At 34.9% G+C, this 25,981-nt stretch overlaps 1 protein-coding gene and 1 long non-coding RNA gene across 2 annotated transcripts in view; one reads left to right on the forward strand and one right to left on the reverse strand.

Annotated features, from left to right (window-relative positions):
* The window catches only part of GALNT10 (polypeptide N-acetylgalactosaminyltransferase 10), a 172,134-nt gene that overhangs the window by 110,682 nt on the left and 35,471 nt on the right, over nucleotides 1–25,981 (forward strand). The window contains exon 4 of the mRNA XM_074291870.1: nucleotides 1,931–2,097. Coding sequence (XP_074147971.1) covers nucleotides 1,931–2,097 — 167 coding nt within the window. The remainder of the gene's footprint in view (nucleotides 1–1,930; nucleotides 2,098–25,981) is intronic.
* LOC141556922 (uncharacterized) lies at nucleotides 8,665–21,674 on the reverse strand. The gene is made up of 3 exons (XR_012486661.1): nucleotides 21,431–21,674; nucleotides 16,091–16,211; nucleotides 8,665–11,783 (listed from the first exon to the last, which is right to left on the reverse strand). It is a non-coding gene; the product is annotated as an uncharacterized LOC141556922 (long non-coding RNA).

Here is a 25,981-nt window from a genome sequence, read left to right on the forward strand (position 1 = left end):
CTTCACAGAGAGGTGGCACCTAAGCTAAGCTTTTAAGGAAGATATGGGTAGAAATGAAGAGGAACCAAATTCCAGATGTCAGGTTGTACAAAGATGTTAGGAATGGAATCTCAAGTTCAGAGAATAGCTATAGGTTCAGTTTGGCTGGAATATAAAGTACATTAAAGGGAATGATGAAATAAGTCTTGAAGAGAAAGTTGTAGCCAGATTGTAAAAGACATTAAATGCCAGATTGAAGACTTTATATTTTTACCTAGAGAAAATAGAAAGCCTTTGAAGGTATTTGAGCAGAAAAGTGTTTGACCTGTACTTTGAGGATATAATTTTGGCAACTGTGTGAAAAACAAATTAGAAGAAGAATAAATTTACAGAGATGCGGGGATAGCTATGATGCTATTTGAGTGGTCTAGATCCCTGGTGGTCTAGTGGTTAGTGGCTAAAAGAGAATTATTAAGAATCCCCTTTAAATTGGCCACAGATTCTAGGAGTGAAAGAATTCACTCATTCCCAAATATTAGTTGCAAAATGAAAGTTTATTATTAGATAGAAATCAGTTTAACCAGAGACTGACTTATATAGTGGCAGATCTATGGAAAATGGAGTTTTGCACTGAGAATGCAGTAACATTGCTGGATCAAAGGTATGCACAATTTGATAACTCTTTGAGCATAGTTCCAAATCATTCTCCAGAATGGCTGGATATATTCACAACTCCACCAACAATGTATGTATCAGAGTCCTAATTTTCCCACATCCCCTCCAACATTGCGCATTATCTTTCCCTGTCATTCTAGCCAATCTGACAGGTGTATAGTAGTATCTCAGAGTTGTCTTAATTTGCATTTCTCTGATTAATAATGATTTGGAGCATCTTTTCAAATGGCTAGAAATAGTTTCAATTTCTTCATCTGAGAATTGTCTGTCCTTTGACCATTTGTCAATTGGAGAATGGCTTGAATTCTTATAAATTAGATTCAATTCTCTATATATTTTGGAAATGAGGCCTTTATCAGAACCTTTGACTGTAAAAATGTTTTCCCAGTTTATTTCTTCTCTTCTAATCTTGTCTGCATTAGTTTTGTTTGTACAAAAACTTTTTAATTTAATATAATCAAATTTTTCTATTTTGTGATCAGTAATCTCTAGTTCTTCTTTGGTCATAAATTCCTTCCTTTTCCACAGGTCTGAGAGGTAAACTATCCTATGCTCTTGTAATTTATCTATAATCTCATTATTTATGCCTAGGTCATGACCCCATTTTGACCTGATCTTAGTGTATGGTGTTAATTGTGGGTCAATGCCTAGTTTCTGCCATACTAAAGAAATACAGTTTCTTAAAGGGACCACAACCCACTTCAATTTCACAAAGAGATGACTCCTTACTAAGCCCCATCTTTCATGTGGAAATCTCAGTAGAGAGTTAAGTATATTCCAAATTAGAAGACCTAGCTCAGCCACTTTGGATAAGTCACGTAGCTTCTCAGTTAACCTATCTATTTAAAACAAGGATAAAAATACTTGTAACACATACAACTTGAGGTTTTTGTGAAGACAAAATGTCTATTAAGTGCTTTGTAAATCAAAACACATTACAAAATTGATAGACACTGTTAATGTCATTAATTACAGTGTATTGGGGTGACAAATTAGAGGAAATGATATTTAGTAATGAGTAGGAAAAGACTGAGCGGCACACATAAGTCAAGCCTGTATTATTATGATATACATTTCATGATCATTAAGTATCTGATATGGAAGATTTTGTGCTCTGTTCTGGGAGAATATAAAAAAGAATTAGAAACCTCTTACCCTTAGGGAATTCACAGTTTAGGTGACCTAATGTCAGATCAGTCATTTACCTTTTTTTTTTTTTACTGGAATTGAGTTTGTCTATTCTCCCTCCCCCACCCTTTTTGTCCCTTCCATGTAGCTGCAACAGTAAACTGTACCTAGAGAAGCTCCCCAATACCAGCATTATCATCCCATTCCACAATGAAGGTTGGTCCTCTCTCTTGCGCACCGTCCATAGTGTGCTGAACCGTTCTCCACCACAGCTGGTGGCTGAGATCGTGCTGGTGGATGACTTCAGTGACCGAGGTAGGCCATTACTTGTCTTCTCTTTGCACATAAAGCAAATTTAGCACATGATGGTTAGATGAATAAAAAGTGTTTTACTTTTATAAATAGTCCATAGGCAAATAATCATTTCTTAAATTTCTACTCTGACTCAGGCACTGTATTAAGCATTAGTTTTACAAAGACAACTGGATAATCCTTATCTTCCAGGAGTTCCTTGACTAATGGGGGGGGAGGCAGAAAAGTGAGAGATAGATTTGGAAGATGGTTACCCAGTGGAGAAGCATGATGAAGTATTACAACCAGAACAGGAAATGATCTGAGAAAATGTGTTTCAGAATGAATTCTGGCTTGCAGAATGATAAGCGTCTAGAGATCATGAAATCCAGGAGGTCAGCATGTTGGAAAATGAGGAGGAAATTCCCTACTTACCTTCCTTAAATGGTAGAGGATTAGGGAGATACTCCCCTTCTTTAACTTCTTTAAGAGAGACTTGAGAAGCAAGGACTGCTAAGAAGTTGTCAGTGTCAGAGTTGATTTCATCTTGCAGAATAAATTCTGAAGATCATAAAATACAAGGGGTCAGCAGAGTAGGAATGAGATAAATTCCCTGGTTGTCTACCTTGACCCTCCCCATTTCCCTTTCCTTTGGTGCCAGAGGCCTAGAAAACATACATATGTGTGTACAGATATACATTTATATTATATCTACATATATATGTTATGTATGTATGTACATATGCTATGTGTTTGAGAGAATCTGGTCTAAGATGACTATCAAAAAATAGAATCTTAAAAATAGGCTCCAAATTAGTCCAAGGTTTCAAGAAATATATAGAGAATTGAATTTGGAATCATGAGATCTGAATTTAAATCCAGTTCCACTCTTAATAGTGATGCAATCTTAGGCAAGTCATTTAACTTCTCAGGGCCTTAGTTTCCTCATCTGCAAAATGAGGAGGTTGAACTGTTGTCATCTGAAGTCTCTTCCAGTGTTAGATATATGATCCTGTGATCTTTCCTTACATGTTTTATTTGTATAAACTGTTCCTTCTAGTTTTCCTGTGGTGAAGGTTCTAAGAAGTAGAAAAATGATGATTTCAAAGTGGTCTCTTGGAATAAGGAATTAATTGCTCTAATAACAGAATACAAAAGCACAGATAATTGAGCACTATTTTTACTAAACCTTTATTAACCAAAATATTCTCCCCACCTCTACACTCTGTTCTCAATCTTTCCCTTATCTTTATGTCCCCTACTTTCCCCTTTCTCTCCCTCTTCCCATTGTCTTCAATCCCTCTCTCTGTATCTTCTTCTCTCCCAGCATTTTTTTCTCCTCATCACTATTTTCTTTCTCTTGCTCTCTATTCTCTGAAAAACCTCTATTGTTATAACTTGAGAGGTGAAAGAAACCTCAGAGAATCAGTTTAATGTACTCATTTTATAAATAAGGAAATGAGACTTATGGGAATAAAAACCTTTTTGTAAGGTCACATTGCAATATTTAGAGCTGAAAAAGATCTTAGAGATGAATCCCTTTGTTTTACAAATGATGAAATTAGAGGGCCACAGAGGTAAAGAGATTTGCCCAAGATCATATCCTCAATATGTAGAGAAGCTCAGATTTAAACCTACATCCTCTGACTCTTAATCTAGTGCTTTTGCCACTGTGCCACAACTGCGTCTCTCCTGGGTTAGAGTCAGGACAAGAATCCCTAGATCTTCTAACCCCAAGTCTATGACACTTTTCACTCAACCACCCCTTCTTTTGTCTTCACATTATACCTTTCAAAGTATTTTTGCATCCATTTTCTAGTAACCCTTTCAGAAGAACAAAAATGAATTGGGCTAGGAAATTATTCTGTAAAGCTTTGCTGCTTTTGAAAAGTAACATTTCTATTTTCTGTTGGAAACAAAATAGCTATGAGATTATTGGTTCTTTTCTGCAATAGAGAGCATGATTTCCTTTCCTATTGCCCTTCCTACTGCTGGAAATTTTTAAATTATTCAAGACATGGAAGGTTTATTATCTGTTGGAAGGCTGTAATGTAATTGCTAAACATCATTTCAAGAGCTGTCTCACTGTGTAAGCCACCTTATTCAGAAACCCCAAGGCTGCTTCAAGTGGAAAATATGTGTCATATTGATCTAAATATAGGCCATACTTTTCTTTTAAATATGGATTGTTTGAACCTTTAGTTTAACTTATAATCAGGTGTTTTGTTTTGTTTTGTTTCCTTTCAGAAAGATTTTGTTTTAGTATTGTGACTTTATATCCAATATTTGGATCGTTTCAGCTTTTGTTTATTCATTATCTACTGAGAGTCTACTTTGGGTGGAGTATTTTATCAATCACTCAAAGAAATCCGGAGTATAGTTAAGGTGATACCTGCCTTCATGTACCTAGTAGAGAGATAAGAGGCAAACACAAACACACAATAATACATGATAAGTGCATTAGAGAGTTACAAAACAAAGTGCTATGTGAAATTTGAGGAAGAGTGATTTTTCACTGATGTATAGATAAGGAAAGTCTTCTTGGAGCTGGTGGCATTTGAGTTGGGCTTTATAAGCTGGGTAGGAATTCACCAGGTGAAATGAGAGAAAGAAGATATTCTAGGCATAGAGAACCAAGTACATCAAGGCATCCAGAGAACACTGGAAATTGGGGGATGACTGTAAAGCCATTGAGTAATCCATTTGAATTTGAAAATAAATGAAGGGAGAGTTGCATGAGAAAAGACTGAAAATTTATGATCATACCAGCTTTAAGGAACCATGAATGCCTAGAAGGGGAGTTTGAACTTTATTTAGTGGTTGATAGCAAAGAAGTAATATATCAGATCTGTGCATAAGGAAGATTCTGTTGTTGTTATTCAGGCATGTCCTACTCTTCATGACCCCATTTGAGGTTTTCTTGGCAAAGATACTGCAGTGGTTTGCCATTTCCTTCTCTAGTTCATTTTATAGATGAGGAAACTGAGGAAAACAACTAAATAGCTTACCCAAGATAACACAGCTAATAACAGTCTGGCTCAGAATCACTTCGAAGGCTATTAAAGTAAATAAGATGAGAGATAATAAGGGTCTGAACTAAAGTATTGACTGTAAGAAAAAAGGTTTAGACATGAGAGATGTTTTGGTGACAATTAGAAATGTCAGAATTTGGCAACTAATTGACAGATGCCATGAGTAAGAGTAAGAAATTGAAGATTTTGAAGGTTTTTGAATCTGAGTGACAAGAAGAATGATAATTGCCTTGAAAGAAATAAAGAAGTTTGGAAAGAGGGTAACTATAATGTAATGTAGGAGAAAACAGCATAATATGAGCTGTTGTGCAATTTGCAATCCATCCATGCTGATTTGTCTTATGTGACTCACTATCTCATCAAAAAGGAAAAGTGAAACTCTTACCCATCAGCCACTGAGTTGGAGCACAAAGCTTGCCCTCCTGAGAAGAACCTGACATAGTAAAGTTATAATCTAGGGATAAGATATAGAGATGCTGAGGTCAGAGTGTGTGGGTGATGGTGGTAGAGATTTTACCTGCTAGCTGCTGATGTTGATGTCCCTGTCCCAGAATAACTACCCTGATGGGCTGGTGATTGATCAAAGAGGAGACAGTTTGGAAGTTTGCATAGTTACAAGAGGCCAAATGGGACAGTATTCGTAATGATGGATGTAGGGAATTATAAAGTTATAACTGAGATAATCCCAGTGATTGACTATCATGGGAAGGTTAGAAAATGACCCACCTTATCACACTTACATTGGTTGACTCTTTTTGTTGGGTCAAGCCAAGACCTTCAAAATACCACTTCTAGAAAGAGAAAGAAGAAAGGAAGCAGGAAGTAGAATCACAAAATCTTAAAACTGGAAGGGACTTACAGAAGGCATCTACTACAATTATAATTGTAATAATAATATGAAAATACAATTATAATAATAATCTCTGACAAGTGGTTATCCAACTTCCTCTTAAATAGCTCTAGTGATGAGAAACTTAATCCTTTCTAAGATAAAACATTCCACAATTGGACAGTTCTGATTTGTTGACAGGTTTTTCGTTAAAGAAATTCCAAATAGCAACAACTCTTAACTTCTGCCTATTGGTCTAAATTCTACTTTGCAACAGAATCTAATACCTCTTCATCATAAAATAGATCAAATAGGCTGTTAAATTTTGTCTAACTCAGGAAATATCTTTGTTCATTGAGTCAGATTCTGATCAGTATATAAAACAAAAAGTAATGAAATAAATAAATAAGAAATCAGATAAGTGTGATTTTAATAAAGAATTTTCTTTCCTTCAACCTTTCAAAATGCAGTTATAGTGAGGAAATCAAAATGACTTGGAAAAGGTATAGGTTGCCTAAAATAACTAGTATTTACATTGAATTTTAAGGTTTATGATACATTTTACATATGTTATTTCATTTAATTTTTACAACAACCTGAGAGAGAGGTACTGTTATTATCCTCATTTTATATATGAGGAAACCAAGGCCTGTGAGAGATCACAGTAATTTGTCCAGGGTCACATAGTAAGTATCTTAGACAGGGTTTGAACTCAGGTTTTCCTAACTTCAGTCCAATGTTTTATCTACTGTGCCACCTAGGTACCATATCCCCATAATCCTCTCTACTACTAGAATTGTACCAAGTGTGCTTTCAGTTAGCTTATAGAAGATTAATTTACATCCCTAGTACTTTTGGTTATAATAAGCAGTTTATACACAGTATATTAAATATAAAAGAATAATAGTAGGAGAATGAGTTGTCCCTAGATTATTTCTATCTGAATTTTATCGCAAAGTTGAAAAGAACATTTATGTAATAGTAATAGTGACAAAAAGCTTTCAAAATAGAGAGACCAAGCAGAGCAGAAAACACAGGAGAACCAAAGTACATACTATTGTTGTTATCTTGACTGCTAATAGTATATAGATTATACCCAATACTTTTCTTCAGTTACCCAAAAAAAATTATTTTATTCACCTGTAAGTCTACATAATATTACATAAAAATGATATCAAGATAGCAACTTGTCCTAAAATCATTTCTGCCTAGAACTGCCATCAAAAAATATGAAGGAATAGATAATAGTAATGATAAAGATTCTGACTTCATTCCACATTCATTTCTTATTCATGTACTGCAAATAAAATAGACTCAAGTATAGTTAGAGCAATAGATATTTGAATACTCATGGAATACTTTTCATTTGTGAAATTTGCCACCAATACAATAATGTCAAGAGCAATTAATTTTTGAAATGGCATTTTTCAGGGAGAGTTGAAGCCCATTATGGTTCTACCTAACCTTAAATCATTATTCTTTCTCCTAAACAGAACTAAGTATAGCCCACAAGTTAAAAAGGGAGTTGAACCAAATATCTTTTTAATCATTTACTGTACTTGGCTGACATGAAGATTATATGTCTCCATTGAAGGAACTGTATTAAACAACCTCAGCTAATGGAATCTTCCTCCAACAATATCAAAATGTCATTTGTTAAATCTTAAATTCTTATTGTATGACAAGAAAAAATAGGGAATGAGAATTTTAAGCTGACTTTTGGATTCAAAAGTCAAATTAAAATAGTGGGCAAAGATTATATTTGCATATACATTAATCTCTTCCAGGAAAGATACATCAAAGATAATATCCTCTAGGAGAAATCTGTGATTGAATGTATTCAGCAATTTTGTAATGTCATGTAATCAAAGTTCAGTGAGAAGAACACATGTAAAGCAAACTCAATCTGAAGAACATATTTAAAAACATACAGCACTTAGATACAATCAATGTTAAGATACTACTTTGGGAATTATAAAATGAACCACAATACCATTGGGAAAGTATCCAAAGAAAAATCCGCACAATAAATAAAACACAGGGTCCACTATATAATGGACAACTATAACAGCAATATATGCATATAACTAAAACTGGCTAAAATTCAGGAGTGGAATTAAAAGGCCTCCATCTACAACATCCACAGGAACTTAAACAACAATATATCAGTAAAAAAGCAAATGACTGAGTTTTGTGAGTCTTTATAGAAATGGGGGAGTTTATGGAAGCAATTCAAAGCCAGATCACTTCCACCAGGAGCCTGAATTTATTGATTGATGCAGCTTTTGAAAGCAAATAATTAAGAGAGACAGAGAAACAGCACATCTCACCGCAAATTACAAAAGTTTCATACATTATGAACATCTTGAAAGAATCAGGTGACCAGAATTATACGCCAGAATCTTGTCATCTTTCATAAACTAACAAATAAAGGCCATACAACATCCATAAGTGAATTCAACAAACAAGTTATATAAGAAATTAGAGCATTGTTGAAGACAGAATTGTTCTTTACAATCATCCAGATGCAACATTGATGTGTAAAAATTTTAAAACATACGTGATATATATAATACATATATTATAATCACATTGACCACTCTTTTTCTCTAAATTGTGTAATAATAAAAGCTTTCAAAATATATCAATTCAGTAGAGTAAATCACAGTGATGTAGGAACAGGATGAGGTCTACAGCTAATAGCTTAATATTCTCATCCCTTCCAGCCAGTTCAGTTTCTAATATAAGACCCAATTCAAATGCTGCCACTTCTATGAAGTTTTTCCCGATCCTGCCATTGATGTTGAATCTCTTTTGCTCCAATCTTATATAGCACCTGTTGAACCTTTCTTATTTGTATTTTACTTTATATTATAGTTATCTGTTTTGTTTTTTGTCTTATCCTTCTACTTGACTAAAAGCTCCATAAGGACAGAATTATCCAATCTAAACTTCCTACCTTCTCCAGTGTCTATCATGGTGATCCAGAGGTGCTTAATGTACAACATACAAAAATGCTTAATAAATATTAACTAAATTTATTATAGTTAAAAACAAAATGTCCACAATCCCCTTAGAACTGAAGTATAAAGAATGTGAACTCACTGCTATTGGATTCTAGTATATGTGAGATTAAGTATTTTAATAGCTAATTTTTATTAAAAAAAAAGTTAAGGCTTCAAGATTGTTCCCGACAGTCATAGAATGCCTTATTTCTCAGGGTTTTACTAAATCACTGAGTCACAGGCATTGTTCCACTTCTATAAAACAAATTTGAAATGTTTTACTCATTAGCAGTTGGGAAATTAAATTATTAACTTATCTTCATTTTTGGATGAAATCTATAAGAGCTAGTCCTGGTCCAAATTTTTAATGATTGTCACTTAATTTGGTCAAAATATGGCCTGTGTGCACCTGCCAGTGTCAGTACTATCATTGTGAAACTAATATTACATTACTTAAAGAAGATCCATGATTTCTCCCCCATTGATGGTTCTTCTACAATTCAAATTATAGTCTCTTTTTATCAGAGTATGCAGCTTCTGTGAATTGTTGTTGTCAAAAATTGAATATAGTTCTTTGAATTTTCCTACTTCTATCCAAGGAACCACCATCTTTTCACTGTCCCATGCTCACAGTCTCAATTTTATCCTCTCACTCATTTTTATTCCACATATCCAGTCCTGTTGTTCCTACCCCTACAACAGTGGTGTCAGATTCAAAGAAGAACAGGGACTACTGAAATGACCATATAAATCCCTCCTGGTCATATATTGACTTTGAAAAGCACATATTAACATTATCTCTATTCTGTGGGTATTTTCATGTATTTTGTTTTTTTCCAATTAATCTGGGCAACCCCCACAGACTGAACAACATACAGATTTATGAAAAAATCCTGGTCACAATTTAGTAGTTGATTGTTACTATAAGAGAAAAATAATCATTTCTCTTATCTCTCACATCTATTCTTTTCGCACTTCTCACATGGCTATCACCTTTGTTGCCCTTCTGGTATCTTGATATCTTTATTATCTCTCCTTCTAATAATTGATAAGGTCTCAAAAAAATCATGCGGCATTATGGAATAAGCCCTGGTTTGATATTTAGAGGTCTTGGGTTTGAATCTCATCTCTGCCTTGCAACTTCCTCTGCCTCCTTAGGTTCAATTTTCTCCTCTGTAAAACAAAATTGGATTCAATAACCTGAAGCTCCTTTCATCTCTGCATCCTTTATTCTCTGAAACAAATTGTGACTTCCATTAAGACGGGAGTAATATCTCTTTTCTTCCTTTTACTCTATGCTGAGCACAGTGCCTTTATATAGTAGAAACTTTAATAAATATTTCTTAGAGTGAATTTCCTACCAGCCTTCAATGTTGTAAACTGAATTTATTGTCCTTCCACAAAAACCTGCTTCTTTCAGTGCACTTCAGTTCAGTATGTCTTCTTGTTAGCCACAAACTTTATCATTTTTAATATCTTTTTTTTATTCATATTTCCTACATTTAAGAAGTTTCCAAGTATTGGTACTTCTAAAGTAAAATTCTCTCAGATGACTATTATGATACAAACAATAAAAAGCTACTAAAGATTTTTTAGCAAGATATGAGATCATATTCATTCATAGTAAAACTCTAATAGTAGTATTTTTTAAAATGGATTGGTGAGGAAAAAAAAGCATGGACACAGGAAAAGCCTGGGAAGAGGGTTTTTATGTGATATAAGTAGATGGTCATGATGGCATTTTATAGTGGTTGTAATAAAAAGAGAAATTGAATGGATCCAATAGGAGATGAAAAAGTAGAATAGCCTAATCTAAACTATTTAAATGGATAAATATAAGAGGTGAGAAGAAGAGTATAATATAAGAGATGAGTCAGAGTGGATAACTGTTGATACTATAGACCAAAATAGTAAAACATAATAAAAGCAGGTTTAGAGGAAAAGAAGAAAAGAAAAAAAAAAAAAAAAAAAAAAAAAAAAAAAAAGCTTGGTTTTGTTGAATCTGAGTTGCTGGTGATGTGCCCACATAGATATAGCTTATAGACAGTTGGAAATATAGATCAGGACTAGAGATATAGGAAGAAGTCATCTGAATAAAAGTGATAGTTGAAATGTTAATGTGAATGAGTTCTCACTCAGACTTTCAAAGGAAGAAATTTAGAGAAGAATATGAAACTTCTACAGAGGTCTGACTACCTCTTCATATAGGGCTTCCAGGCCTACCTAATTTAATCATAACATTCTGATGGCATTATTACAATAACCTAACTGAGAAGTAGACCTAGAAACAAGTGAACATAGTGTCCATCTTCCCAAGAACACAAATCTCTGGGGGAAACTCAATTTATTAAGAACCATTGGTAATATTGGCTTAGACCAGTATCACAATAAACTCCAAATAATTGATCAATCTTAATAAAAAATATCAAATCATAAGAAGATTAGAAAGCTGTTCCTAATAGATCTGTGGTTAGTAGAGAATTCATAACCAAACAAGGAACAAACAAGAAAGAAAGAAAACAAAACAGACAATTAATTGCAGTTATCCTTTCCATACCATGACTTCCCCTGTCAAGTTTTTGATATATCATGGGTTAGCATAAGAAATTAAGTAGGAATTTGGGGGGAGTTTTGTAGAAATCACAAATGATATGCAAAGGCCAGCAGAAGATATATAAAAAGTTTAGAAACTCGAAAATGTATAATATCAATCCAAATTTTACAATAAGGTACTATAAACACCCCATAAAAGAAAAAAATTCAGTCCATTTCTCTGGCAAAAAGGGAGGTCCAAAAAATTTTACAAAAATTTTCCAGATTGCAGGGGCACTGTTCCCTTAATCCCTGTGAAGTAGAAAGAATAAATATATATGAAAATGTTATAAAAGCAAAATCAGAACAACTACAATAAGAAAACAAATGAATCAGCCAAAAAAAAAAAAAAAATTTACCTAGTCATATATGTCTAATACATGTCCAAGATATTTAGGGAATTGACATTAATATATGATATAATTTATCCAGAAATATAGGGAATTAACACAAACATATGACAAAAGATGTTTACCAATGGATGTGATTAATTATTGTAAATTATTTTTTTTAAAGCATTGCAGATTCAAACCAGCTCCAATTGTTTAGGGATGAAGAGAGTCATCCACACTCAGAGAGAGGACTGTGGGAACTGAGTGTGGTTCACAATGTAGCATTTTCACTTTTTTTTAAATTGTTGTTTGCTTGCATTTTATTTTGCTTCTCTTTTTTTCTTGTGTGGCATGATAATTATATAAATACGTATACATATATTGCATTTAAAATATATTTCTACCATGTTTAACATTTATTACCATCTAGGGGAAGTTGTAGGAGTGGGGGGGGGATTGGAATACAGGGTTTTGCAAGAGCTAATGTCAAAGAATTGTCCATTAATATGTTTTGAAAAATAAAAAGCTTCAATAAAAAAACCCTTTCAGACTTTCAATATATGAAAAATGCCTCAAATCACTAATGATAAGAGAAATGCAAATTAAAACAACTCCGAAGTTTCATCTCATAAGCATAAAATTGTCTAAAATAATAAAAGACAGAAATAATCTGTTAGAGAAATTGTTGGTAGAGCTGCAAATTGGTCCAACAATTCTGGGAAACAATTTGAAATTTGTCAACAAAATTACTAAACTATTCATTTGAACAATTGATTCCGTGGTCTCACTATTGGAATTTATGCTCAAAATGGTCAAAGACAGAGAAAAGGAATTTTATAGTATTAAAATTGTCATAGCAGCATTTTTTTTATTAAAAAAAAAAAAAAAAAGGAAAAAATATCTGTTAATATAAGGCATTCTCCTCTACTGTTAAGGAGGCTGAGGATGGTGGATCACTTGAGTTCAAGGAGTACTTAGGTGCAGTAAAGTTTACATTGATCTAGTTTCTCCGCCAAGTCCAGCATCAATATCATGAGCCCCTGGGAGCAATCACTAGGCTGCCTGACTGAGGAAGAGTAAAGTGATCCAAATCAGAAAACAGGAGAGTTACTGATCACTATTGGGGTTGAATTCTTAAGTGGCTACTTCACTTCCAGACCAAATACAGCTATTCCTTCCCAAAAAAGTAAATTCCATTATTTGGGAATAAAGCTAAACAAATTGTACTGCATGAATGGAATGGAATATAAAACATGCCATTGTTAAGGACCATGCCTAAATGTGAAGGGGTTTGTCAATTCTCCAAAAGCTCCCATGGCTGTGAATCATAACATCCCTGAAAGAATTGCAAACCAGCCTTTACTGACACAGATATTGCTTGTGGATTGGGAATGAAATAAATTGGAGGCAAGAAAGAAGAGAGAGGTCAGAGAATGCAACTGCCTCTCAGTCTCCTTGTTTCATTATCATCTTCTCACATGAAGGGATCTATTCTGCTAGTCAGAATTAGATTCCCAGCAGCCACTAGTAGGTGGCTCCTGTAACATGCCAAAAGAAAGACAATGTCATGGACTCAAAGAAATGAGGAAATTTATATAAAAAATTGCAGAGTAAAGAGGCAAAGCTAAGATGGTAAAGTAGCAGAAAGAAAATTCCACCAATCTAGAAGATGCCTCAGATTGAATAATGATGAAAAAAATCCAAAGGAAAAGTTACACTGAACAGTTTTTCCAGCCCAGGTAAGCATAGGGAGATAAATGGACAAAGGTTTTATGAGCACTAAGAATGAGACCTTGTCCTTAGGCAATATACAAAGAAAAGTGGGGAAGTTCAGAATCAAGCAACAGTAGTATGGCTCAGACCCCCAGAAGTAGAGCAAGGTCTCAACTTTATCTTCCAGCCAAATCTAAAACCTGCAGAGGACATACCAGGGCAGGAATCCCAGACCAAAGGGGAAACTCTAAACCAGTAGAGCTTTGCAGCTGGTTGTCAGTAACAATCAATTGCAAGTCTGTGTCAAACATGGCCAGTGAGGACATTTGTTTTGCTTTACATGCTTCTAATAGGAGTTTCATTCTCAGTAGTAGTAGTGGAATGAAGTAGGAGGGAAAGAAAGGCAGATTTTTGCTTATTAAAAAAGTGACAATTTTTTTTAAGTTGCATTGCAAAGAAAGAGTCAAGAGAATGGTATTCACAGCGACTACAGTAATGTAAATAAAAGCACTAAAATTCAACTAAAACATTAAAATCAATGATTAATCTTGATTCTAGAAGACAAGTATGAATTATAGCTCCTTCCTTTTGATTGAGAGGTAAGGAATAATGAGTACTGAATACTGCATATATTCCCAGGTATGGATTTGCTTAATGTTTTTTCTTCATGATGAAGGAAGGTTGTTGGGGCAGTGGGAATCCTCAAAGCAAGAGGTAGTCAGAATTTTTCTGTTCTCTGTATGTGCCTGTCTCGCTATCACCAGAACCTTACAAATCATCAGCACTACAAAGTTACAAAAAAATAAAAAAATAAAAAAAAATTTAAAAACCCAACCAGTTAGCCGCCAGTTGTGCTATTTGTGTTGAGAGAAAAGATTTAATCATCTTAACTGGAACTTACTTTGAAACAGTTAATATTGCCATGTGAGGTGATGTCTATTCCTTTTTCTGCAATTAAAAACCATATAATTTCCTAACCACCATTTTCAGTAAGAAACTTCCATTCATTCCAGAAGCAAATTTTGCACCTGTAATAATGAAATGTCTTAGCTCTGTACATGAGCTGTCTGGTGCAGAGTCTATTTCATCTCTGGAGATATTTTTGACTCGGACTTATGGACTCTGGACTTTGGATAAATTCGTCCACAGACTGAAATAATGCTCCTGGTTTTATGACAGCATGATTTAGGAAGCCTAGTTTTAACTAGAATTAAGTAGTGAAATCAATGAAGTTTGTCTTTCAGTTCCTCCTATTTCTGATCCTTTTCAGTACCAAAGACTGGTACTAAATACTCATCCTCTAGATCTAAAAGGAAATTAATTTGATCAGCTAAGTCACTTGTTATACAATATAAACATATTATGTTGTACCATAAATACACCAATTCTGCTTCTACCTCACTATCACAGTGCCTTGCCTATGATAGTATTTGATAAATGCTTGCCAAATGAATACATAATTCGTTGATTATTCCAGAGGCTATTAATTTAAGAAGCTTAATTCTGATCTCTGGCTAGTAACTACACCATGAGCCTATGCCAGGCTCTCATTTGTATCTCATCAAAACATCTTAGTAAATCATGGATGTACTTTTTTTATTTTATTATTTTTAATTTTATAACTTTATTTACAAGACATATGCATGGGTAATTTTTCATCATTGATCCTTGCAAAATCTTCTGTTCCAACTTTTCTCCTCCTTCCCCCCACATCCTCCCCTAGATAGCAGGCAGTCCAATACATGTTAAATATGTTAAAGTATATGTTAAATACTATATCTATCTATCTATCTATCTATCTATCTATCTATATATATATATATATATATGTGTGTGTGTGTGTGTGTGTGTGTGTGTGTGTGTGTGTGTGTATGTGTGTGTATAAACACACATATTTATACAGTTAGTTTGCTGTACAAGAAAAATCAAATTTAGAAATAAGGTAAAAATAATCTGAGAAGGAAAATAAAAATGCAAGCAGACAGTAACAGAAAGAGTGGAAATGCTATGTTGTGGTCCACACTAATTTCCCAGTGTTCTTTCTCTGGGTGTAGCTGGTTCTCTTCATTACTTATTGGAACTGTTTTGGATCATCTCATTATTGAAGAGAGCCACATCCATCAGAATTGATCATCATATAGTATTGTTGGAAGTGTAAAATGATCTCCTGGTTCTGATCATTTCACTCGGCATCAGTTCACATAAGTCTCTCCAGCCCTCTCTGAAGTCAGTGGATGTACTTTCAAAAAGAGGAGGAGGAGGAACTGATTTGGAGTCAAAAGATCTAAATGTAATTTATTATTCTGGCTTCATTGAATACCTCCTGCCATGATACAAATTGTAACTCATTTGCAAGTCCTTTACAAGAAAGCCTCCGGTCATATGTTGGAAGCCTTCCTCTAGAGCTTTTGGCCTTGCATGCATATCAGTGGAATATACTTACTATATATCAGTGACCCCTTATGCTTAATTAGCTGCCTCCTTTTTTTCAGTCATATGTAAGTGATGATATACCTTACTGTTACAGTACAAGCTATCCATACACACTATCCTCTTCTTCGCCGCTTTTGCATGACATGAACTTTTAATTCTTCTTTGACTCTGATATTCAGTGTTTCACTTCCATATAGCATCTCTAGAAGAATAGTAAAAAATAACGGTATACCATCATAATCACACACCACTTGTTCAGCCATTCCCCAGTTCATGAACATCCCCTCAACCTCCAGCTCCTTGCCACCAGAAAAGAGCTGCTATAAATATTCCTGTTTTTCCTTCTGGTTTCTCCCCCCACCCCCAGTTGGGGATGGGTGAGGGATACAGGCCCAATAATGATACTGCTAGGTCAAAGGGTATCCATGGCTCCATGGCTCTATAGCCCCCTAGTCATAGTTCCAAATCATTACAGAATGGTTGAATCATTCACAATTCTGCTGACAGTGCTCAGTGTCTTGTCTTTCCCACATTCCCTTCCCCACCCATCATTTGCCTTTTCTGTCCCATCAGCTAATCTAATAACTAAGAAATATTGCCTCAGTATTATTTTAATTTGTATTTTCCTTAATCAATAATGAGTTACAGCATTCTTTCATATGTCTATAGATAGCCCTGATTACTTTATCTGAAAGCTTCATAATTTTTGATCATTTAACAGTTGGGGAATAGCTTTAATTTTTAAAAATTTGCCTCAGTACTCTGTATATTAGAGAAATGAGGCCTTTATCAGAGAAACTTGCTTAAAAAAACTTTTCACTATTGCTGACTGCATTTCCCCTCCATCCTGTTTTCCCCCACTCATTTTTTTTCTCTCACTTCTTTCACCCTGTCCCTCCTCAAAAGTGTTTTGCTTCTGACTACTACTTCTCCAATCTGCCTTCCCTTCTATCACCCCCCACACAACTTCTTTTATCCCCTTCCACTTTCCTATAGGATAAGATAGATTTCTATTGAGTATGTTTATTTCCTCTTTGAATCAATTCTGATGACAGCAAAAACTCAATCATTACCCCTTATCTCCTCCCTTCACCTCCACTGTAAAAACTTTTTCTTGCCTCTTGTGTGTCAGATAATTTACCCCATTCTACCTCTCCCTTTCCCTTTTTCCCAGTACATTTTTATCTCTTTAATTTTATTTTCTTAGATATCATTTCATCATATTCAACTCAAACCTGTGCCTTTTGTCTATATATAGTCCTTCTAACTGCCCTAAAAATGAGAAAGTTCTTATGGGTTACAAGTGTCATCTTCCCATATAAGAAGGTAAGCAGTTTAACCTTACTTAAGATCCTTATGAGTTTTCTTTCTTGTTTACCTTTTTTCTACTTCTCTTGAGTCTTCTTATTGGAAAGTCACATTTTCTATTCATCTCTGGTCAACTTCATCAAGAATGCTTGAAAGTCCTCATTCTCTTAGATTTATTTAACACAGAAATTAGTTTTTCTTTGACATATTTATTTTAAAAAAAACAGAATTTTGTGTGTCTTTTCTTTCATTGTGAGGAGTGAACTGGGAAGGTGAAAAAATGGGTTTTTTGTTCATTTTTTTTAAAGTTAGTTTCATTTTAAATGAAACATCTTTGTTGTTCAGTCATTTTTCAATCAAATCAAATTCAGTCAAACTCTCCATGGCTCCATTTGGACTTTTCTTGGCAAAGATACTGGGGTAATTTGCCATTTCCTTCTCCAACTCATTTTTACAGATGAGAAAACTGAGATAAACACAGTTTGAGACTTGCCTAGTCACCCAATTAGTGAGACCAGATTTGAACTTAGAAAGAGGAGTCTTCTTGACTTTTGGACTTAGCACGCTGTTCATCACTTAGCTATCCAAATGAAACAGACTTCTACTGAAGGGAGCACCTGGGTTTTATCTAGTCTTAGCTCTTTCACTTACTATTACTATCTGTCCCCAGTTTCCACATCTATAAAATAGGAATATAATATTTCTACCTATTACCTCTTATAATCAACTGAAACTTTATCAACAAAATTTTTTTTTATTTTTTTATTTATTTTATTATTTACTACATAACTTTTTAAATTGTGACTGACATACAGCTTCACCTAATAAGGGTTGAAGTGTATTACTTTGGAGAAGTGAGGCTGGAGACTTTGCACAGCCCTTCCACTTAAATCCAATTCACTTGCAAATCATGACATTACCTTTCTGATATCTTGATACTCTTTGAGAACAAAGAACAAAAAAAAAAAAGCAAAAAAAAACTCTGTCAGTCCAACCCCCTATAGCCATAGTTCACAAATCCTACCAACTTATTTATCTTTGATAGAGGATATGACTAATTCTCTTTCCCTACTATTATCCCCCTCCCCCCAAAAAATACTTTTAATGAATCAAATTAGTAAGAATATCCACATTTCCCTAGAGACTAACAAAAATGTCAGTGGTGAGAAAGCATTACAGCCAATTCTCACTCTCAGCTATTCCAAGAAAGATTAAAGAAAAGATTGAAGACTTAGTGGCAGTCAGGAGATACAATAGTGAGTTTTCTGTCCAACCCCAATCAGCATAAGAAGAAAACCACAAGATTGTAGAGTCTTCCCTGTAATTCTGTAAGAGAGGGAACAGGAGGAAGTATAAGCCAGTGACTGTAGTACTTTTGATGCTGTTCTAGAGGTAGAGAATTGATGTGAGAATCCCCTCTTTGGTCAGAGGCATAGGTCCAATATGAAAAGAATTCATGAACCTGAAAAGTTTGAATGGCAAAAGGGAAGTTTATTGGCACTGAGAACTCAGCTTTGCTAGGAAGGCAAGACTTCTGAGTGGCAAGAGGTCTTGTCAGAGAGATAACAAAAGGTTATCACTGAGAAGAAGGTCTCTTCACAGCGGGTAGGAGTCCTGGTAGGCAGCTATGCCAAGAGGAGAGGTCCCTTCAGACTTCTGCAAAGATTTGGAGTTTAGAATTGTCTTTTATAGCAGTCTGAGGCTAAGGCTTCCAGTTGAAAAGAGAGCCAGTGCCCCCAGGCCTAGATACTTACCTTGGAGTCTCAAGCCACTCAATATCAGGCCCAGATCTCCAATTGAATGAAATTCCCGAAGATCCAGCTTACCCAAAAGATCAATAGGAGGTGATTTGCGAGGGATCTCCAGTTGAATGAAGCCCCTTCTCTTAGAATAAGTTTGTCTAGAAAATATGCTTCTTTCCAGAATTTTTGGAGTTGGAGACCCCAAATCTCCCTTCTTTTACAAATCAAAGGGGACACGATTTCACACACACACACACACACACACACACACACACACACACACACACCACCCCATCATCCCAACCCCAATACCAGACTGAGGAGCATTCTGATGTACACTAAGACTGATTTCACTGTATAACTAGAATAGGAACTTAGGATGGAGGCGAGCCTATACAGCTCTGTCATTCTGAAACTACAGAGCCTTCCAGTTAGCTGATAAGGACTGGAGCCAACAACTGTCTACTCAAGTTCTAGTCATGTATAAGTCCACAAATGTGTGGCCCAGATCCTTACTGAGGTCAAGAGCCTATAAAGCTCAGAGCAGGAGAACAACAATGAAGCTTCACCCTAGATCAAACCTGCCATGTTGTAGCTTCTTTGAAACAGTATAAGGGTAGGACTCAGAAAAAAACCATGCCAGGAACCCACATAATGGAGATGAGGACATATAAGACCCTGACATTATCTTCAGAGATTTGCATAGCATTTAAATTAAAAACATTTCTAGTCATATGAAAAAATGCTCTAAATTACTCAAATTAAGACAGCTCTGAGGTACAACTACACACCTCTTAAATCAGTTAAGATGACAGGAAAATGTTGGGAACACAATATGTAACTTTGCTTTACCTCTGGTATACCTTTTCTTCTCTTCTTGTGAGAGGATAATGATGATTCAAGGAACTGAGAGGCAGTTGCTGTTCTCTGACCTCCCCACTGAGAGGCCATTACCTCTCTCCTCTTCCCTCTGCCTTCAATTTATTTTCCCAGGACACAAACAACACCTGTATCAGTAAAGGCTGCTTTGCAACTCCTTCAGATGTTCATATCTGTGGAGCCTCTCAGAGAATTGACCTGCCCCTTACAGTGCACTTAGGCATGGTCTTTAACAATTCCCTGTTTTTTGTTTTAAATGCGATTATTTTCCCCCCACAGCATGGTCAGTAAGTTTCCACATGCTAGGGAGTGCAACCAACACTATAGCAGGTGTTGAATCTTGTGAAATGTCATAGAGGCAAACTTTCAAACGGAGAAGAGGATTGTAGTCAGAATAGGCATATGTCTCATCAGTCTCCTGACTCAGCCCTTTGATGTATTGACCTATTTAATTACCTCAACTATTGGATCTCTTCTCCCTTTCTTTTCCCGAGGGTTACCAAAGGAATTCTGGGAGAAACCTACTCAGGAAAAGCTCTTGAACATTGTTGGTCCTTCTTGTCTTTGGGCACCAGGAAAAGACAAAGACAAATTTTGGAGGAGATGTAGGAAAACAGGGATACATTGTTGGGGGAATTGTGAACTGATCCAGCATTCTGGAAAGCAGTTTGGAACTATGCCCACAGGGCTATGAAACTGTCCATATCTTTTGATCCAGCAGTGTCTCTACTAGGCCTGTATCCCAAAGAGATCCCAAAGAAAAGGAGCCACATGTGCAAGAGTGTTTGTAGCAACCCTTTTTTGTAGTGGCAAGGAACTGGAAACTGAGCGACTACCCAACAGTTGGGGAATGGCTGAATAAGTTATGGTATATGTATGGTATGGAATATATTATTGTTCTATAAGAAATGATCATCAGGATGATTTCAGAAAAGCCTGGAGAGATTTGCATGAACTGATGCTAAATGAAGTGAGCAAAACCAAGCAAACATTATACACAGTGGCAACAAGTGATGAGCGATTGTGAAGGTCTTGGCTCTTTTCTACAATGAAGTGATTCAGGCCAATTCCAATAGACTTGTGATGGAAAGAGCCATTTCCATTCAGAAAGAAGATGGGATAGAGGACTGAGTGTGGATCACAGCCCTTTTTTGTTGTTGTTTGCTTGTTTTTTTCCTCTCATTTTTTTTCCTTTTTGATCTGATTTTTCTTGTGCAGCATGATAAATGTGGAAATAAGTATAGAAGAGTAGCAAGCGCTTAACATATATTGGATTGCTAGGAGAGGAGGGTGTAGGGAAGGGAGGGAGAAAAAATTGGAGCACAGGGATTTGCAAGAATGAATGTTAACTATCTTTGTGTATATTTTGAAAATTAAAAGCTATTATTTTAAAAAAAGAATTCTATAGGATTAGGGATGTCCACTATATACCTCTTAAATTGACTAAGATGACAGGAAAATATTGGGAACACAATATATAACTTTGCTTTACCTCTAGTAGACCTTTTCTTCTCTTCTTGTGAAAGGATAATGGTGATTCAAGGAGACTGAGCAGTTGCTGTTCTCTGACCTCCTCATTGAGAGGTCATTGCCTCTCTCTTCTTCCCTCTGCCTCCAATTTATTTTCCCAGTCCACAGGCAACACCTGTATCAGTAAAGGCTACTTTGCAACTCCTTCAGATGTTCACAGCTGTGGAGCCTCTCAGAGAATTGACCTGCTCCTTACAGTGCACTTAAGCATGGTCCTTAATAATTCCCTAAGACAAGATAACTTAGAATAAGATAATGCCACGATACCTATAAGCAAAACTTCAAAGAAAAACCCAATTTGGGCACACGATCAACTAAAATTCTTAAAAGAAATGAAATAAGACTATTTAAAAATAATATTACAAATGAAGTGAGAGCTTTAGAGGAAAGACTTGAAAGAAGAATTAACAACTCGATAAGAGGTACAAAATTTACCTAATTAGCAGACTTTCTGAAAATGAGAATAACTAAATAGAAGATAGTGAGACAAGAAATATTGCAAACAAAGTCAAGTGTTTGAAGAATAAAAAAATAAGTGTAATGTTTCCTTTTCTAAAAAAAAACTGACGTGGAAAACAGTTTGAGGTAGGGGAAATCTAAAAATCATCGGTTTACCTGAATCCATTTCTTTAAAAAAAAAAAAAAAATCTCAAATGAAACTTGCTCAGATTCATTAGAAACAGAAGGCAGTGTGAAAATATAAAGAATTCACTAGTCACCTCCAAAAAGAAATCTCTTAATAACAACTCCCAGGGAATGTAACGGCCAAAAGCCACCACTTTCAGATCAAAGGAAAGAAGGAAAGGCAGCAAACATTTTTGTAAGGTGTTAAACTACTATGTCAGATATTGTCTAAGTGCTTTACAAATATTATCTCATTTGATCCTTACATCTCTCTTAATTAGGTATCATTATCCCCATTTTATAGTTAAGGAAACTGAAGCAAACAGGGGTTAAGTAATTTGTCCACACAGTTGATAAGTCTTTGAGGCCAGATTTGAATTCAGGTCCTCCTGGCTTCAGGTTCTGTGCTTTATCCACTGAGCCACATTGTGATATTGCAAGCAGCCAGAAAGAAATAATTAAAGTACTAGGAGCCACAGTCAAAAGTACACAGATTCAACAGTTATCACTATAGAGAAGGGAGCTTGAAATGCAATATTTCAAAAGGCAAAAGATATAGGCCTAAAAATCAAGAATAATTTATCCAGAAAAGCTGCATATAATCTTACAAGGGAAGAAATGAATCTTTAATGAAAAAGACTTCCAAGCATTTCTGGTTTGTACAACAGTTTAATAGAAAATTTGAAATATATACACAAGTATCAAGAGAGACAAATACATATGAGAATACCCACAGAGAAGGGAGTATATAAGGACAAAGAACTAACATTGTAACAGGAAGAAAAGAATCAAGTGTGATATTTATGTACATTTTAGTCTTTTTTCCTCTCTGATCTCTTTTGGGGCATATGTTTAGTGTCATTGGCTAAAAATGTATACACAGTCTGTTATATAATTCTAAATTCTTTTCCAGAATTGGTACAGAGATACACCAATTCACAACTATGATAATAGTACCTTAATGTGTCTCTTTTCCCATATTCTAATCAACATTTGCTGCAAAACTTTCCCACATTTAACTGTTCCCTCTTAATTTTAGCTTCCTTGAATTTATTTGTTTGTGCAAATACTTAATTTTTTAATGAAAATTGTCTTATCTTATGATCTTCTCTATTTCTTGTTTGATTATAATTTAAAGAGATAATTTCTTTCTTGCCCTGATAATTTGTTTATGATATGACTTTTAATCTCTAAATTATTTATACATTTGGAGAATGTCTTGGTATATGTCTCTACCAGGGTGTTAGTGTACTATTTTAAAAATATTTTATTAACAATCTCAGTATAAATAGTTTCCTTTGTAATTCTATGTATTTTATTTTATGTATTTAAGAACAATATTCTGAGAACATTGTTTTAACTTGTACTAAGATGTTGATGTAGTTTGAGATTAGCTATGTTTAGGTCCTTTTTTCTCCATTTTTCTTCATTTTTCCCTGTATTCAACTTTTTGTTCTTCTAGATGAAATTCATTATTGTTCATCTAACTATAAAATAATCCTTTGGTAGATCAATTAGAATGGGACTGAATTATATTGGCTTTGCCTACCTATAAACAACTAAATTATTTAGGTCTCTTTCTGTAATGAATGTTTGTTAACTGTTACATAGGTCCTTTGTGTAGCTTGTTAGACTCTCCAAGTATTTTATGTATTCTCTAGTTATTTTAAATCAAATTTCTTTTTATCTTTTCCTGTTGGATTTTGTCAAAAAGCTGATGATTTGTATGGATTTATTTTTAGATCCTGAGACTTTACTGAAATTAGTTTTGGTTTGTTATTTTTTTTTTAACTTTATTGTCCCTAGAGATAGCAAGAATTGGAAATGAGGGATAGAGTATACCTACATACAGGGGAATGGCTGAACACATTATAATATGTAATTGTAATGATTATAATGGAAAATTATTACACTCTAAGAATTGATGAAAAAAATGGTTACAGAAAAACCTGTCAAGATTTATATGGACTAAAGCACAATTAAGGGTAAAGAGCCAAAAGAACAATTTATACAATAAAAACATTGTAAAGACAACACCTTTGAAAAACTTAAGAATTCTGGTCAGTGACCCATTACAATTCCAGATGAGCTGTCATGAAGAACATTACTCACCTCCTGATAGAAGTAAAAATGAGATGTGCATTTTTGAATTTGATAGGCATCAAAATTTATATTGCTTGAAAATGCATATTTGTTACAAGGATTTTCTTTTTCAATTTGGAAATTACAAATGGGAAGGGGGGGCAGGATTAGTAATAGGGCCTCTTTCTTCCCCCAAAAAAGTGAGAAGAAAACAAAAAGGAAGGCCAAAAGGAATCACAAACAAGTAGGGCAGGTTTGACAACATGTGTTGGGTTTATTTTATACTTAAAAAGAAAAGCAAGTTCTACATAAATCAAGATTTGTAATTTCATGTACAATTCTTTTCTATTCCTCAATATTAATGGAAATGCTGGTTTTATTTGTTGTTTATTGAGTTCAGAATTCCAAAGTAAAATTTAATGGAAAAAATTAAAATAAAAACAAAACATTTCTCCCATAGATCTGGTACAAATTCTCCCACAAATAAACACTGCATTGATTATTAGATTCATTACACAAAAGAAACAAAAGGAAAGATACTTATGTAAGAAACTCATGTGACTAAAATTCTCATGTATACATATATGTCATAAAACATATGTGTTCAGAGAATGTGTTTAAAGGGGGAACACCTATAGTGGCTACCTTTGACACTGATCTCCTCAACTTATGGAGTTGCTTACTGTGCTAGTCTCCATTGCCTCCTTGCCTAGGACGCTGCCTTGGTCCTTTAGAAAACAGAAGTCTTCACCAGTTTTATTAGCTCAGTGTCTGGTTTCTTAAGATCTTCTATCTTCTGGACAGGCAATCAGCCCCTCTGCCAAGTTCTTTAGGGAAAAAAGAGCAGGATTGTTCCAGTTCACTAATCACCTTAGTCTTGGTCTTTTCTTTCTATTTCTCTTCTGTCACAGGGATAGGTTCCCTGGGACAGAGACCTTACCCTAGCCTACAATGACTAATTTACTCCCTAAATTTTCATTTTTTGAAGAGTATGCCATATGGCAGCAGTTATTTGCTTAATAATTACAAAGAGATAGTTAAGGTCCTCCAATTTTTGAAATCTTAGTCTTTCCTGTTTGCCCATGTTGAGGAATAGGCAGGGAAAATAGTTAAAAGGGCAAATAAAGCTCAGGAGCCAAGGTCTTTGTCCCTACTACCTGCTCAGCTATATCCCTGACCCCTTTATACATAGATGTAAATGTGAAAGAGATCTGTCCCACACCTTCATGTGTATAAAATGAAGTTATTCTTGTTTTCTTAATTCTCCTTCATTTATTTCTTTTGAGAAATCAGTCATCAACAAGTCACATAGCATTGTTTGGTTGAAGCTGTGGCAATAGAATCTGTCACAAGAGGATTGACTTTTCCCAATTGCTACACATAAAGGAGGCCGCAAAATGAATGGAAATAGTTATTAAGCATTTATATTTTGTCAAGAATTATTCTGAATACAAATAATAAACAAAGCAGTTCCTCCCATAGAGGGAAAATCTCAGGGAGGGTAAGAGGAGCCATAGGGGAGCTAATTGACACATGCTTTACAACAGTAGTATTAGCATTGATTTAATTACAGTCTCCAGAGCAAGAAATGGAAAGAGAGGAAAGAGGTGCCATTTATAAAAGGCAAGTGGTGAGAAAATGGCCAGTCCAGGTGGAATATGATACATAGTCTGAGACCTGTTAATTATAGTGTACCATTTGAGTTTGTGCTCACTCACTAATCCATGGGGGAAATTTCCAAAATTGAATGGACTTAGTCCCCTAAAGCATGGCCTCAAAAAGTTTGATGGTTTAGAGAGTACAAATA

Source organism: Sminthopsis crassicaudata, chromosome 2 (assembly GCF_048593235.1).
Source record: "Sminthopsis crassicaudata isolate SCR6 chromosome 2, ASM4859323v1, whole genome shotgun sequence".
Classification (NCBI taxonomy): domain Eukaryota; kingdom Metazoa; phylum Chordata; class Mammalia; order Dasyuromorphia; family Dasyuridae; genus Sminthopsis; species Sminthopsis crassicaudata.